Here is a 14,007-nt window from a genome sequence, read left to right as displayed (position 1 = left end):
GAGAGAAGCCTTTTAAATGAGTTGTCAGTTGCCTGTTTACAGCATAGGTTTCTCCCTACTTCTCTTGCTTGTTGAGGTCACGCCTAGGGAGGTTGGGCATGAGTGGTGGGGCAGCTGAACATTGGCTTTCGTACATATATAGATGAACACAACACTACAAGTTTCATTTAAAACCTGCATTTCTCGTGCTGTAGGTGTTTGCTTTGCAACTAAATGAGAACAAAGAACATAATTATGTATGCTGATCAATGATGGGTTTCTTTCTTTTTGGTATTACAAGAAGAATGCTTCTTTGGTGTTAAACTGGGAGAGGACATGTTTGAGTAGAGGAAATGTAAAGAGGGTAGGTGGATGGGTGAAGCACTGGTCCTTAGGATGCAAACAGAAGTGCTATATTTACCTTTGTTCCCCCTTGCTAAATGTTTGGATCAGGATGGCTATAAACTCACCAAAAACTGGGGATTATCCAATGGAATCCACCGAAGAAACAGGGGTGTGTCTCAAGATGCTCTAAAAATAGTAGCTGAAAAGACCAACACATAGACCAAAACGTGTTGATCAAGAGGGCTATATATTGTCTCTAGCCAAAGCTTGAAGAAATCACTTTGTAGATTACAGCTCCAAGAATCTTGAAGCCTGCATCGGTACTGGGCACTTTTCCATGTTCTACCCCAACCAAATAATATATTCCTTTGAATACCAGGTGCTCAGGAACTACCAAAAGCAAGGTCTTGGTGAATATCCTGCCTTTGAGTCCTTCCTGGTCAGAAAGTGGGGGAACAGAATGCTATATTAATAAGGACTTTTGTCTAATCTACCAGGGTGTGTGTCCTTAAGAAATTGTCTAATCTACCGGTGTGTGTCCTTAAGAAATTATGGCCTGTTACAGACTGCCAAAATAAAGCTGGTTCGGGTCTCTTTGGAGGTATGCTGTTTAAATGATGCATGGGTCCTAAGAGTCCGGAACCTGCACCAAAGCTGCACTCCGGTGCTTAGAAATGGAGTGTGGCTTTGGTGCGACCTCTGGACTCTTAGGACCCATGCGTCATTTAAACAGCATACCTCCAAAGAGACCCGAAGCAGCTTTATTTTGGCAGTCTGTAACAGGCCAATATGAACAAAAATGCTTACATATCATCCAAGACCAAGTAAAAGAAATGTATTTATTTATGTATTTAGAGCATTTAGACCTTGCTCTTCAGCCACAAAGGCTCTCAGAGCAGTTTGCAGATTGTTAATTTGACAGTTCCCTGTGCTCAGGTTTACAGTCTCAAAAGACCTGACGCAAAAGGAGAAGGGACTGGAAGTGGGGAAGGGGATCAAATCCAGCAGATGCTGCCAGTTCTTCTGCCCCTCCAAGGCCAGGGTGGTGGCACTTAAGAAGTAGGGAAATGGTTTGAGTGAGTGTTTGCCATTTTCTTTGGAGGGACTGCTTGGTGCCTTGGCACAGAAAGTCTTTAATTGAGGTCTCCAATCTTTCTTTTTAAAACCCGAAATGCCAAAGCTAATGACCATCAGTTTTTCTAGAACAGTGGTGCTGTTCAAGCTTTTTCTTTATGCCAGTTTCTTGGTCTAAATTTTCTTTCTCAACCTGCTGCCAGTTCTGTTCAGGAGGGTAAGGCAGGGATGGGTGGGTCAGAAGAGGGAACGGATATGAAGGACTTCTTTTCTTCTACAAAGCTAACAGAAATTTTCAGAGGCCAGTTTAGATGGGGAAAATGATTGGGCCATTTTCTCAAGCACCCTTCCAGGCAAATTGGCAGCCTATTGCAGTTGCATTTCAGTAGAAGAAAAAATCAACAGAATACCAGAAGAATTCACCAGAATTATACTTGCTTTCCTTATAAACAGTGGGAGTGGTGAAGTGGTATAGTAATCCGCCTTCTACCGAATGAATAGAATAGCATACCAATAGGATATTCAACTGCACTGTATGCATCGCAGCTAAGAAAATCAGAGCAAGACCCTTGGAGGAGATAGCAATTAAAAGGGAGATTCAGTTATGAAATAATCAATCTCCCATACAATGTGAACAATGTTTGAATCTGGAATGTTTTAAAATAGATTATGTAACATGTAATTACTATTTGTGTTTTATGATGTTAATGGATACAGAGAGGGCCACGTTTGTGAGTAATTGTACTATGGTTTAATTTTAAGGCATGTTTCAAAACCTGGATCTTAATAGAAAGTGTTTTTCTCTTTTTTCTGTTTTGGGCCTTATGTCTGTGCTTTTCTTAACAGAAACTCCTTTGTGTTTTGTCAAAGGCCTGTGGCTAAATGCAATAAAATTGCTTCAACTGTGGGTGTATATTTTGTCGAAGAATCAGTTGATATATCCTCTTTGAAAGTGGCACAGGCCTTATGCTATGAGGTCATATTCACCGTATATGGCGATATACGTCCTGTGTGTGTTTATCTCATACCACACCCCTATAAAACCTAATCATGCACATTCGTAAAGTATCTCCTTTTGCAACTTCTGTTTGCACCACAAGGCAAATTTGTGCAGATGAAGAATGTACTGTATTGTTTCAAAAGCATACTATTTTGTTATAGTGAAATTCCCCTTTTGTTCCTTTTTTTAGACGAGGTCCAGTCGAAGGGCTCACTGACATTGGCCTTGGATCAGAAATACCAAGAGACAGTAAAAATCCCATGATTGGGCAGAAAGATATGGGAAACCCCTCAGCTACTGCAAATGACCCAAATCAAGACCAGGTAATTGTCTAGTCTTATGTTCTTACTCAGACATTAAGAGGAAATCTCAGCTGATATTGAGAGAGCTCTTTCATGAATTTGATGGTGGTTCCTGGAACATTTGGATGGTGCTCAGATCTTCTGACATTTTTAAGACTGAAAAGCCACCATGGTAAACACTGAAGTAGATCTGGGTTGGAGTGCTTCAGGTGTAGGTTACCATAAGTGGTGTGATTTAAAATAATTAACAACCATTTCTCATCCCTGACTTGGGCTCTGGGGGATCCAGTCATTTCCTCCCTGTGACCTTCTCACCATTCTGTCTTTATCTTTAGTCTACTCTAGCTCTTCCTCCTCCTCCTCCTCCCTTTCACTACATCTAGTCCCCCTTTTAACCTCCCCAGCCTCCACGTCTTTTAACAATTTTAACAACTGCTTCAGCACCTCTTTCTCTCTATATGGGGAAGAGCAGCCTGTGGCCCTTTCACACTAAACAATGATAACACTTGTCATGACAAAATCCTATTGAACCCTGGCGCTGGTAGTTTTGCGAGTACAGTGGTCCCTCCACATTCACTGGGGTTAGGGGTGAAGGAGCCCCGTGAATGTGGGGAAAAGGCAAATAAAAACATAGTTATGAGATACTAGGAGGTTTATCCTAACTAAGTAAGCCATACACAAATGAAATATGTATAAATGTATTGTTATGTGTGTGTTCTATTTTTGCTATATTTTGTATGTATATGTGTTTATAATAAAAAATTATAAATAAATAAATAAATATTATTGTTTTTACCTGAGAGAATACCTCTCTAGCAATCTCCAGGTCCTCCAGTGCAACTCTGTGGTTAACATCTGCCAGAGATTGATAATAGAATCATGCTGGAGGACCTATAAATACCTGGATAAATGTTTTCTCATGGTCTATGTTCTCCAGCACAACTCTGTGGTCAATTTCTGGCAAAGTTGCACTGGAGGATCTCGAGATTCCTAGAGAGAACATATTAATCAAAACTGTAAATAATCAAAGCCACAAAGGTCAAAGGAGATTACCAGAAGGGGGATAGCCCATCCTTTTCCTGTCCTTGTCCCATCCTTCCTTCTTGATCATGAGAAAGACTTGCACATGGCGTCCCACTTATCCAGAAAGCACAATTGACCGCGACTGTGCAAAAGGCTTTCAGATGGTTTCGCACTTATCCTATCATTGTCCTGTCGTTGAAGTGGAATTCTCCTGGCATTTTGTGTTGGGAGTTTGCGTTAATACAATTCCACTTCAATGACAGAATAAGCTCGACATCTCTGAAACGCTTTCATGCAATCAGGACAAGGTCAGGAGAAGGACTGGAGAGCGATCTGCTTCACTCCTGACCCTATCCTGATAATCTCCAAAGCAACAAATGTGGAGGCCTAACTGTATCGCTCTCTGGATGAGAATTATAAATACCTCTCCCTAAACTGCAAACTCCAAGGGTTCCATAGGACTTTGTTGTGGCAGTGAGAGTACAATCATAGTGCTGTCATTGTTTAGAGCAAAAAGAGCCCCTGGACATGAAGGAAGAGAGAGAATTTGAGCAGAGCAGAAGAATGGTACACAGCCAAGAGACCCAGTTCATATACTCAAGGTCAGGTCAGAGTGAAGCAGAGGTCTCAGGCAGCAGACTTGGAGTATTGTGAAAAGGGCAGTGAACTGTGAGTTGCTTAACTGTTAGTGATTGTATTTCTGCTAGATGGAGAAGGGACTTTGGGGATTTTCTGCTTTGATTGTTAAACTAATGTGGCCTCTTCCTGTGGTTTAAACAGAGATCTAATATACAGAAGTGGTTAGGTGAACTTCAGGACTTTGGGACACATACAATTTTGCAATACATTTATTTTATTGCTTTAGAAATTTATTTCCTTCACACATGTGTCAGGAGCAAAATGTTATGCTAAAAACTTGAACATATTATCTTGAAATTCACTGTGACAAGAAAAGATTGAAACTGAAGCTACTAGAAGGAAATCAAAGGGGAGGGGGATCAGTTTGGCGTCTCGTTTATTGAAAAATATCCATGGACCTTAGAAAGCTTCCCTTTTCTGCTACTTTAGAACAAGGACAAGAAATTTCTCCCTATCTAGGTTTCCTTTAAGTATCTGGGCAGACTGTTTCTGTCTCTGTGTTAATATTTAATGCAAAGGAATGTTTGTTAAGGAGGTTGGTCACAAAATCACAAGTACTTGGAAGCAGGAAAATAAAAGCTATGATCTCTGAGATAGAGGTACTTATATCAGAGCTGGGTGGTGAATATATAAATTAGAATACACCCTGGACTGAATGTGTTTAAATGCAAGATGTGTAGAAACTAGTGAATATTCAGTAACTTGGTTGTGGGAAGGATTCCATTTCACGTTTAGACAAAGTACATTCTAGTTCACAAAATCTCATGTGCAAATCAGAGAGTTAAGTGTGAAGTTGAAAGCTTTCATGGCCGGCACCCATAGTTTTTTGTGGGTTTTTCAGGCTCTGAGGCCATGTTCTAGAAGAGTTTATTCCTGACGTTTTGCCAGCAGCTGTTACTGGCATCTTCATAGAAAGCTGGCATGGAAGAGAGTGAGATGTCTATACTATTGCTTGTGAGGAAGTGATTTTCATGTTAATCTGTTTATTGTTCTGTCGTTGAATGGCAAGGCCTACAGGATGTCCATTTACTTAATGATCCATTGCCTGCTGGGAATCCCCCTCACCCTGAGTGGTTTTCATTTGCATTCGCTGGCTCTTGATTTTGGTGTTTTTCAGGACTGGTAGCCAAACTTTGTTTACTTTAAGAATTTCTTCTTTCCTGTTGAAGTTGTCCAGGTGTTTGTGGATTTCAATGACTTCCCTGTGCATTCTGACCTGATGGTTATTACCGTGGTTCAGAATTTCAGTGTTTTCAAACAGCATTTTATGCCCAGGATGACTTATAACATGTTCTGCTAATGCTGACTTTTGTGGCTGACCTAGTCTGCAGTATCTCTCATGTTCCTTGATTTGTGTTTGAACACTGTGTTTGGAGGTCCCTATGTTAACTTCTCCGCAGCTGCATGGTATGAGGTAAACTCCTGTTGCTGTGAGATGGTCTGTCCTGTCCTTCGCTGAGCAAAGCATTTGCTGGATTTTCTTGCCTGGGTTGTAAACCATTTGGAGGTTGTGTTTCCTCGCTAGTTTCCCTATTCTGTCTGTGACTCCTTTGATGTTTGGTAAAAATACCATCCCTTTGGGTGGTTGTTTGTCTTCACTCCTATGGGTTTTAATGGCACTTGGTTCAATGAATAATGCTTCCCATTCCCATATCTGCCAGCTTATAATGTCTGGCATTCTGTTAGTAAAGTATGCACACCTAATTCCAATTTACATCTGTGCAACTCACTTTTCTGATAATTGAAGAAGTCAAAGTCCTCTACCAACTGCACAACAACCAAACTCCCCCCCCCCAAAAAAAAACCCATCTTTTATTTGCTGTGCTTCCCTAAAGGCCTAAAAAATCGTCGTAAGTCAGTGCAAATTAGTAACTGTGTAAATATGAATAATCTGCTCATATTAATTTAACACATTAATTTAAAATATGCTAGGTGTTTCTCAGTCTTTGGCATATTTTTACCTTTTACTGGCCAGATGGTGCAGTATTACATCTTACAGTGCCACTAGAGAAGAAGAAATCTACACATTTTCCTTTTAAATCAAAAGATTAGCAGTGCTAGAAAGTTTTGGAAGCTAGGACATTAGACTAGGTCTTGGACAATGGCAATTGGGAGTCTCCTGTGTTATTTAGGCCATGAATTTGCTCTGAGCTTTAAATCAAAATTTTGGGGGATACAGTTCAGCACATTGGATAGATCCTTAAGAATAGATGCTATACCCCAAAGCAGATTCACTACCCCAACAATATGGAAACCACCACTGAACTTGGGATGCCCAGGTTCCAGTCCCAGTAAGCCATGAAACTTCCAGGTTGCCTTCAGTCCAGTTAGTCATTCTTTCTTAACCTGGCCTTGCTCACAGAGTTATTGTAAGGATAAAGCATTGGCGGTAGGGAGGCCACTGGACCTCACTGAAGGAAAGTTAGTATAGCAAAGTTAATAACAATAGTTGTTATTTACAACAACTTTTATTATTAACCTTTCTATCCCATCTTTCCCCCAGTGAGCTTCAGTGTCAGAATACATCTTATAGAGTAAGCAGAAAAGACTAAAGAGCACAGAGTGTAGTTGTTATTATGTACAGCAGCAAGGGAGATTGAAATGCATAAAATGCATTTTCACATCTGGCTGAGAAACAGTTGAATCTGTATATGAAACTGTCTCACAAAGCTGGCCTTTATTAAACTAGTTGGATGAATCTTTTAACATACTTTGGAGTTCCTTCCTTCCTTCCTTCCTGAAAGTCAACAGTTCAAGATGTCTGAAACAGTCCTGACAGCCTCTTTTGCATTGTTTCTTCCACTATTTTGTGTATGTTCAGTAGAGTGAAGTCATTTATCCTGCTCTTGATGAACTTGTAGTATGTGGATTTTGGAATGCCAGAATCCTTCACCTTGTCCTCTCTTCCTTTATCCTGCCCTTCCTCCAGACTGCTCAGGCTGCCATACATAGACATTTCCTTTCATTTAACAACCATTTGGTGAGGTGGGATAGGCTGACAGATATTGACTCGCCCAAGAGCTCTCAAGGTACTTTCCAGCTGAGTGGGGATTTCAATTCAGGTCTCCCTAGTTCAACTTTTATTTCATATCAGTTGCGCCATGAATCCTGAATCTGAAAATTTGGGGTGTGAGTATGAGTGCTCTCCAACCTATATCCTGGAATGGATGCTGATTGATTCAAATCTGGGGACCAAAGTGTCTATACAAACCATACTTTCATATTTATTTTGGTTGAATTTTAGCCTCCTGCAAATAAACCAAGAGGCATAGAGCAGATGTTGGCAGACTCTGTCAGGCATTCAAGGAAGTATGGCATTCAGCAGGTAAGAAAACAATGTAGATTTCTCTGTATTGGAATTACTGTAAAAACTCATTCAGAGGTGGGAAGAAATAGTTGCAAAAGGAAGAAAAGAAATTGTATTGCCTTTGCAGGAACTTTGCAGCCTATTTTCAGGGTTGGGCGAAGGGCCTGACTTTCTTTCTGCACAGACTCTGCAGCACCTCAGACAAGCAAGATGCAGATCTGTGACTCCATCAATTTTACCTTTTTGTCCTTGCATTTTTAAAATCATAATTGCCCTATGAAGAATATAGTGTATTTTGAAATTTAGTCTAATGACTTTTGCACCTTCTGGTTGGCCTAATAAAATCATTGCTAGCCTCATGTACCAACAATAATGAAAATCGTGACCCTACCAATGGTGGTGATATCAACAACAGTAGCAGCAATAATAATAAAGAACCCTGTTGGGCAATTGCAGCTTTTCTAACCTGCAATAGCACTTACATTTCTACACTGCTTTACACTGCTAAGCACTCTCTAAGTTGTTTACAATGTGTTAGCCAATTGCCCCCTACAATCTGGGTTCTCATTTTACTGGCCTATGAAAGGATGGAAGACTGACTCAACCTGGAGCCCTACAGGATCAAACTCATATTTTGGCTGCAGTAGCAGCATTTAACCGCACCACCAGGGCTCCATAGTTTAGCAGCTATGTAGGGATCATGAAAGCCCCCTAAACCCCACTTACCAGTAAGCAGCCACTATGATTGACAGAGGTCTGTTCCCCCTGTCAGTCAGGAAGCAGTTGCCTGATATTCTCACCCGCTACCTGCAAAAGCAATTTGTGGTGCAAGGTGGATTTATTACAGGAGTCTTTTTTCTGCCTGTTGTACCAGAGATCACACACAGGAGGGAAAGGCAGCTTTTCCTTCACTGACCAGAAAACAGACCCCTGTTGATCCCAGTTTACCAGTAAATTGTGTTTTTGGTAGTGGAGTGTGGTGGTGGTGGTGGAAATGACACTGGAATTTACTACTTAGCAATGTCATTGTGATGCTACATAATATGAAATGGGCATATAGGATTCCAGGAAATAATAATATGCATCAGTGACTGTAGTAAATACAACAGAATAAACAGCTTTTGAAGATATATGCATATCTATATAATTGGAAAATTATTTCTTATTTGCTGAACCTCTGAAAACACAATTCAGAAAAGATCTTCTAGCCCTCCTTTCTTTTCTGTATCATTACAGTGGACAAAGGAAATGGCTGTTATGGTAATATGCTCTTCAACAGTAGTCAGAAGACAAATTTTAATGTGTGATTAAAAGCTTGAGATTAATAGTCTAGTAGTAATGAGTTGTACTGAATCAACTAGCACTAGTCTTCTTCTGTTTAACATTTTGGGGAAGATAAGAGAAGATGCTAAAACTGTCCATTAATTCCCAACTATAGCCGGTTAGGAAGGAGAGTAACGGTTGGTATCTTAATTGAAAGGTCTCACTTTGTGTATTTATGACAGAACAAAGATAATCTAACGAGGACAACCATGAATGAGACTGGAGCACAAGGAGATCGCATCAGTGAGTCCACTCAGAAACAGGACAAAGAAGATCCCGATTGGCTGGAATCTTGTAAGTCACTTTGCAATGGATGGGAAAATGTTGCTATGAGCTGACTATCATTCTTAATTCACTTATGACCAAGCTATTCTCAAGTGTCCCTTGTGTGGGGTTTTCAGTATAGAATTAGGCCTGTAAAAATCTTTGAGTGTATGCATAAGGGAAGATTATATGTTTGTACTCTTATCCTAAGAAGATTCATGTCTTCTTTGCATACAGAAACTCACAGGCTCAGTCCTAGCATCTCTAGTTTAAAAGGATCAGGGACTTTGCATGAGAGATTGCTGCCAATCAGGGAAGACAGTGATGGCGAACCTATGGCACGCGTGCCAGAGGTGGCACTCAGAGCCCTCTCTGTGGGCACGTGTGCCGTCACCCCAGCACAGAGCTTGCCAGAGTTTACTAGAAAGCCAGAGGGACATGGCACTTTGCAATAAATAAGTGGATTATGAGTTGCAGGTTGGGCACTCGGCCTCTAAAAGGTTCACCATCACTGAGCTAGATAAACCAAATATAACTCATGGTTTAGGGCAGCTCCCATCCTTGATGATAAAGCATCTTGGATAGCAAGCCTGGAAAAAGCCATTGCCTAAGAGTCGAGAGATTTGATGCCAGTGAAATACTGGTGTCTTTTCCCCAGCTGGATTGAAAGTAGTTTGTGGTGTCATCTTACGTGGTACGCACCCCCTGCACCCCCAGGTAACTCCTCTGACTTGTTTAATTTAAAAGATACAGAGCAGTTCATGGAAGGGATGGAGGTAAGGTCACTAGACTTCATTTGTTTTATTTGAAAGTTAGACACCCAATGAATAGAAATGTACATTGAATTATACCATATGGTTTGTATAGACTGCAAATTTGTAGACTACAAATTTACAGATTACGAATACTAAGTGGATGGCCTAAATTTCAAATTGAGAATCTGACCAGAAACTACTGCTGTGCTCTACAGCTCCAGACTTGTTTTGTTTTCTTGCTTTCCTCTGCATCTGTTGTGTTCTCAAATCCTGTCCCCGCGCACCCAACCCCATGCGTTTCCTGTGTTCTGGGAAATTCCACAGCAGGATTACCTTGGGCTGACAGGAGACAAACAACAGTTTTTAAGAATGTTACAAAGGCATTTATGTATTTACATGATATATATTGCATGAGTTCAGAAACCATCTGACAACCAGCATGGTGGAGGGAAAACAGGAGGGAAGTTTAAACTTCTTCTACCTGTATACAACTTATCTAGAAATAAGAAATTGAAGATTTTCTGTGCAATACATATTTGCACTACCTTGCAATGTTGCTGCTGGCCAGAGCAGGTAAGAACACCAAAGCAACAATGCAGCATTGAATGAACTCAGTCTAGAGGTATCATATGTTTTGGTGGGTTTTCAGGCTATGTGGCCATATTCTAGAAGTGTTTATTCCTGATGTTTTGCCAGCATCTGTGGCTGGCATCTTCAGAGAATGAAGAGAATTCTCTGAAGATACCAGCCAGAGATGCTGGCAAAACATCAGGAATAAACTCCTCGAGAATATGGCATCATAGCCTGAAAACCCACCCAAAACTATGGATGCTGGCCATGAAAGCCTTCGACTTCATATCATATTTATTACCAAATAACGTTGCATTTATTTTGTTCTTCCTGAGTTCCTCTATATCTTGTGTATCTTAAGATTTCAGTACGAGCACAGATGCTTCAGCCTTGAAAAAACTGAGTAACAGCAATATTCTCTAATCATTTCAGTACAACGGTCAAAAGCAGAAGATGAGAGGCGACGCACTGTTGCCAAACACGCCCGGGATGACTACAAGAGGCTTTCGCTGCAAGGCATCCACAAAGGAAAAGCAGCTGAAATTTCCAAGATCTTAAAGGCAGGAGAGCAAAAACAGATGGTTCCTCCTCCTTTGCCACCAAAGCCTAAAAACCTTCCTGCTCCTAGAATAGTCAATGGAAGACCAGAGAGGTCAGTCTCTGAAGGCTTGGCTGAGTAAAGAAAGGTCAGGGTTCGGTAAGGGAAGGGTTTTGCAAGGTCTCAGATAGCTGTTTCTCACTGTGGTCATGAAGCCATGGTTTCCCCTTTTTGTAATGGATCTTCAAGGTTAGAAGCAAGACTGTGAAGCCAGAGTTGAACAGCTGAGACTTTGTAAGAAATGGCCGCTTATTAATTTCAACAACAGTTGGTGGCTTCCATGTCAGTGGGGCAGTGAATCCACTCCAGGGTTCAATCCACATTTTAAAGGAGCTATCTAATGTGTTGAATCTGAAACCCTCTGAAGAGGTTTAGCACTTTATATAGCAGTTTAATATCTGGACTAATAGACTCATCTCCTCCACAAACACAGAAGCCACCAGGTGCCCCTGGTTCAATTCCAGGCATTTTAGAAGGAGTTTGTGCATTTTAAAATCACATTTTAATACAAGGTGCTCACTAGCTGAGAAGGCTTTAAAAAGAATTAAGATATATATTTTTAAAAGATAGATCCAGCACTTTGTATTTACTGGTTACATTTCTGGCACCCCTTTCCTCTTTTGCAAGCTCAAGGCTGTTTAGAGAATATGTAGGACCAGAAATGAACATTCATATGAATCAGAGATGGGCTTGGTTGGACCCATGCCTCTGAGGGGGGATCCATTAGCAACATCTGAAGCCCCTTGGGCATATGGCTGCTCCCTGTTGCTGCTTAGTAGACTTATCTGGGTGAACAAACAAATAGCAAAGGCATATTGGCATTGACGTGCCTCACATACTTGTTTGTGTCCCAATGATGTAGGCAAACAAAGGCTCCTTGGCTACTACAGGATGAAGAATGAGATTGTCAAAAATGGGCATCTTGTCCAAGGACCCTCCAAAACCCACAGCCTGCACTGCTATGAATGAATATAATTTATTATGAAAAAGTAGTGTGTCTTTTGTGCAAGCAGTCCAATCTGAGTTAACTTGCTTGTCCTTGCATTCATATAGTATGCAAATCCAGGACAAATCCAGGACAAATTGTCCATTTTCTCTTTTTTATTTACTTCCTTATTTCTTGAGCAATTGGTATACTTATTTTTTTACTATTGTGTATCTTTTTTGCTGTTGTTATTGTTGTCACATACATGCTTTTTCCACATTTATACAATCTCTCTTTCCTATGAAGTTGCTTAATCTTTCCTCCTTACATACATTTCTTTACTTCTCTGTAAATGTATCTGTTCACGATACCTGTCTTCAATAATATTAATGATAATTTTAAAGTATAACTGTCTCTATGACCCAAATTAGTGTTCATTCAGAATCTTTATAAATGTTTCTAACTGGATGTAAGGTAATTTTTCTAAACATTTTATTGCTTTATGCTGGCTGTATGCCATAATAAAATTCATTCATTCAGAATCTTTCGACACTTTTTTCTCCCATTTTTGAGATAGAAACTTTATTACTTTATTCCAGTCTTTTGTAAATTCCTTTGGTTCTTTGTTAAATCTTCTGGTTAGTTTGGCCATTTCCAACATGTCTAGCAGCTTCATACTGTACTCCAATCTTCTATCTTAGGTGTCAATTCCGATTTCCACAGTCTTGCATATACCATTCTGGCTGCTGATATCATATAGAAGATTATTCTCCCCATAGTTTTTCTCTGTATTCTCATCTATCATGTTCAGTAAAAATGTCTCTGTTTTAAACTGTGTATTTACTTGTACATCCAGGGCAAATTGTAAAATTGGTAAACCACCAATTCCTTTGCCTTCACAGAAAACAGGGAATACGGAGAACGGTCTCCAGTTCTACTCAGGAAGCTATTGTTCAGTGGTTCAAAGAAGAGCAGCTCCCCATCCGAGCTGGCTTTGAGAAATCAATGGATAGCATAGCACCTTGGTTCCATGGTGAGTAAACAGCCCCTTGTTGGGATGGAAGATGATGGGACTGTTTTCCAATGTTTTCTTTAAAAAAATAAAGAAAAGAAACATTAACATGAATGTATTAATGTGTAAGAAATGTGAGGCATCAATGAAGCAAACAACAGCAATGATAATAATTGACTTGAAGGCACATAACTACTAACAACATGGCTGTACAGATGAGAAGAAAGGGGCTGCCAGAGGCAGTAACCGCACGGGCGCAGCAACGAACCACTCCAAAAAGGAGCCATGAAATGAAAAGGAGCTGCCTTTGTGCACTGCTGCCGAGGCACCATTGGCACCCTCACATGCAATGATGATGTATGTGTGGCACAGTGCCATTTAGATACTGCGCCACATGTACATCATCATGGCGGCCCCATTGTGAATGGGGGCAAGCCATGATGGCGTCAGCAGTGTGAGGTAGGGCTTGGGAGTGTGCGGACACTCCGCTCTTCCGAGCCTTACTTTCAGCCCCAGGCCGCCGCACCAGACCAACGAGATCTATTTGACATCACTACTGTAGGAGATGCAAGCATGTTGAGTGCCTGCCTTTGTTTTTGGAACAGGTATTTTAACCACCAAGGAAGCAGAAGAACTTCTAAGTGGTTTGGCACCAGGAAGTTTTCTGATCCGGGTCAGTCAAAAGATCAAAGGTTATGTTCTTTCACATTTGTCAACAGAAGGATGCAAACACTTCTTGATAGATGCTTCTGGGGACTCCTATAGCTTCCTTGGTGTGGATCAGCTACAGCATTCAACGTTGGCTGACCTGGTTGACTACCACAAGGTGGGTCCCATTGTTGACCTTGTTTCAGCTTATAATATGATTATGCTAAAGAAGTCTTCTGGTAG

General features: G+C 40.7%; 1 protein-coding gene across 5 annotated transcripts in view; it reads left to right on the top strand.

Moving 5' to 3' along the window:
• SH2D4A (SH2 domain containing 4A) overlaps positions 1-14,007 on the top strand; it is a 30,216-nt gene that overhangs the window by 12,367 nt on the left and 3,842 nt on the right. For 3 of the 5 annotated variants that reach the window (XM_042471007.1, XM_042471005.1, XM_042471006.1), the window contains 6 exons: positions 2,589-2,721; positions 7,607-7,687; positions 9,175-9,286; positions 11,014-11,233; positions 13,007-13,137; positions 13,722-13,942. In XM_042471007.1, coding sequence (XP_042326941.1) covers positions 2,589-2,721; positions 7,607-7,687; positions 9,175-9,286; positions 11,014-11,233; positions 13,007-13,137; positions 13,722-13,942 — 898 coding nt within the window. The remainder of the gene's footprint in view (positions 1-2,588; positions 2,722-7,606; positions 7,688-9,174; positions 9,287-11,013; positions 11,234-13,006; positions 13,138-13,721; positions 13,943-14,007) is intronic. The other 2 variants (XM_042471010.1, XM_042471009.1) reach the window with 2 other exon arrangements.

Source organism: Sceloporus undulatus, chromosome 6 (assembly GCF_019175285.1).
Source record: "Sceloporus undulatus isolate JIND9_A2432 ecotype Alabama chromosome 6, SceUnd_v1.1, whole genome shotgun sequence".
Lineage (NCBI taxonomy): Eukaryota > Metazoa > Chordata > Lepidosauria > Squamata > Phrynosomatidae > Sceloporus > Sceloporus undulatus.
This window is presented reverse-complemented; position numbering and strand designations above follow the sequence as displayed.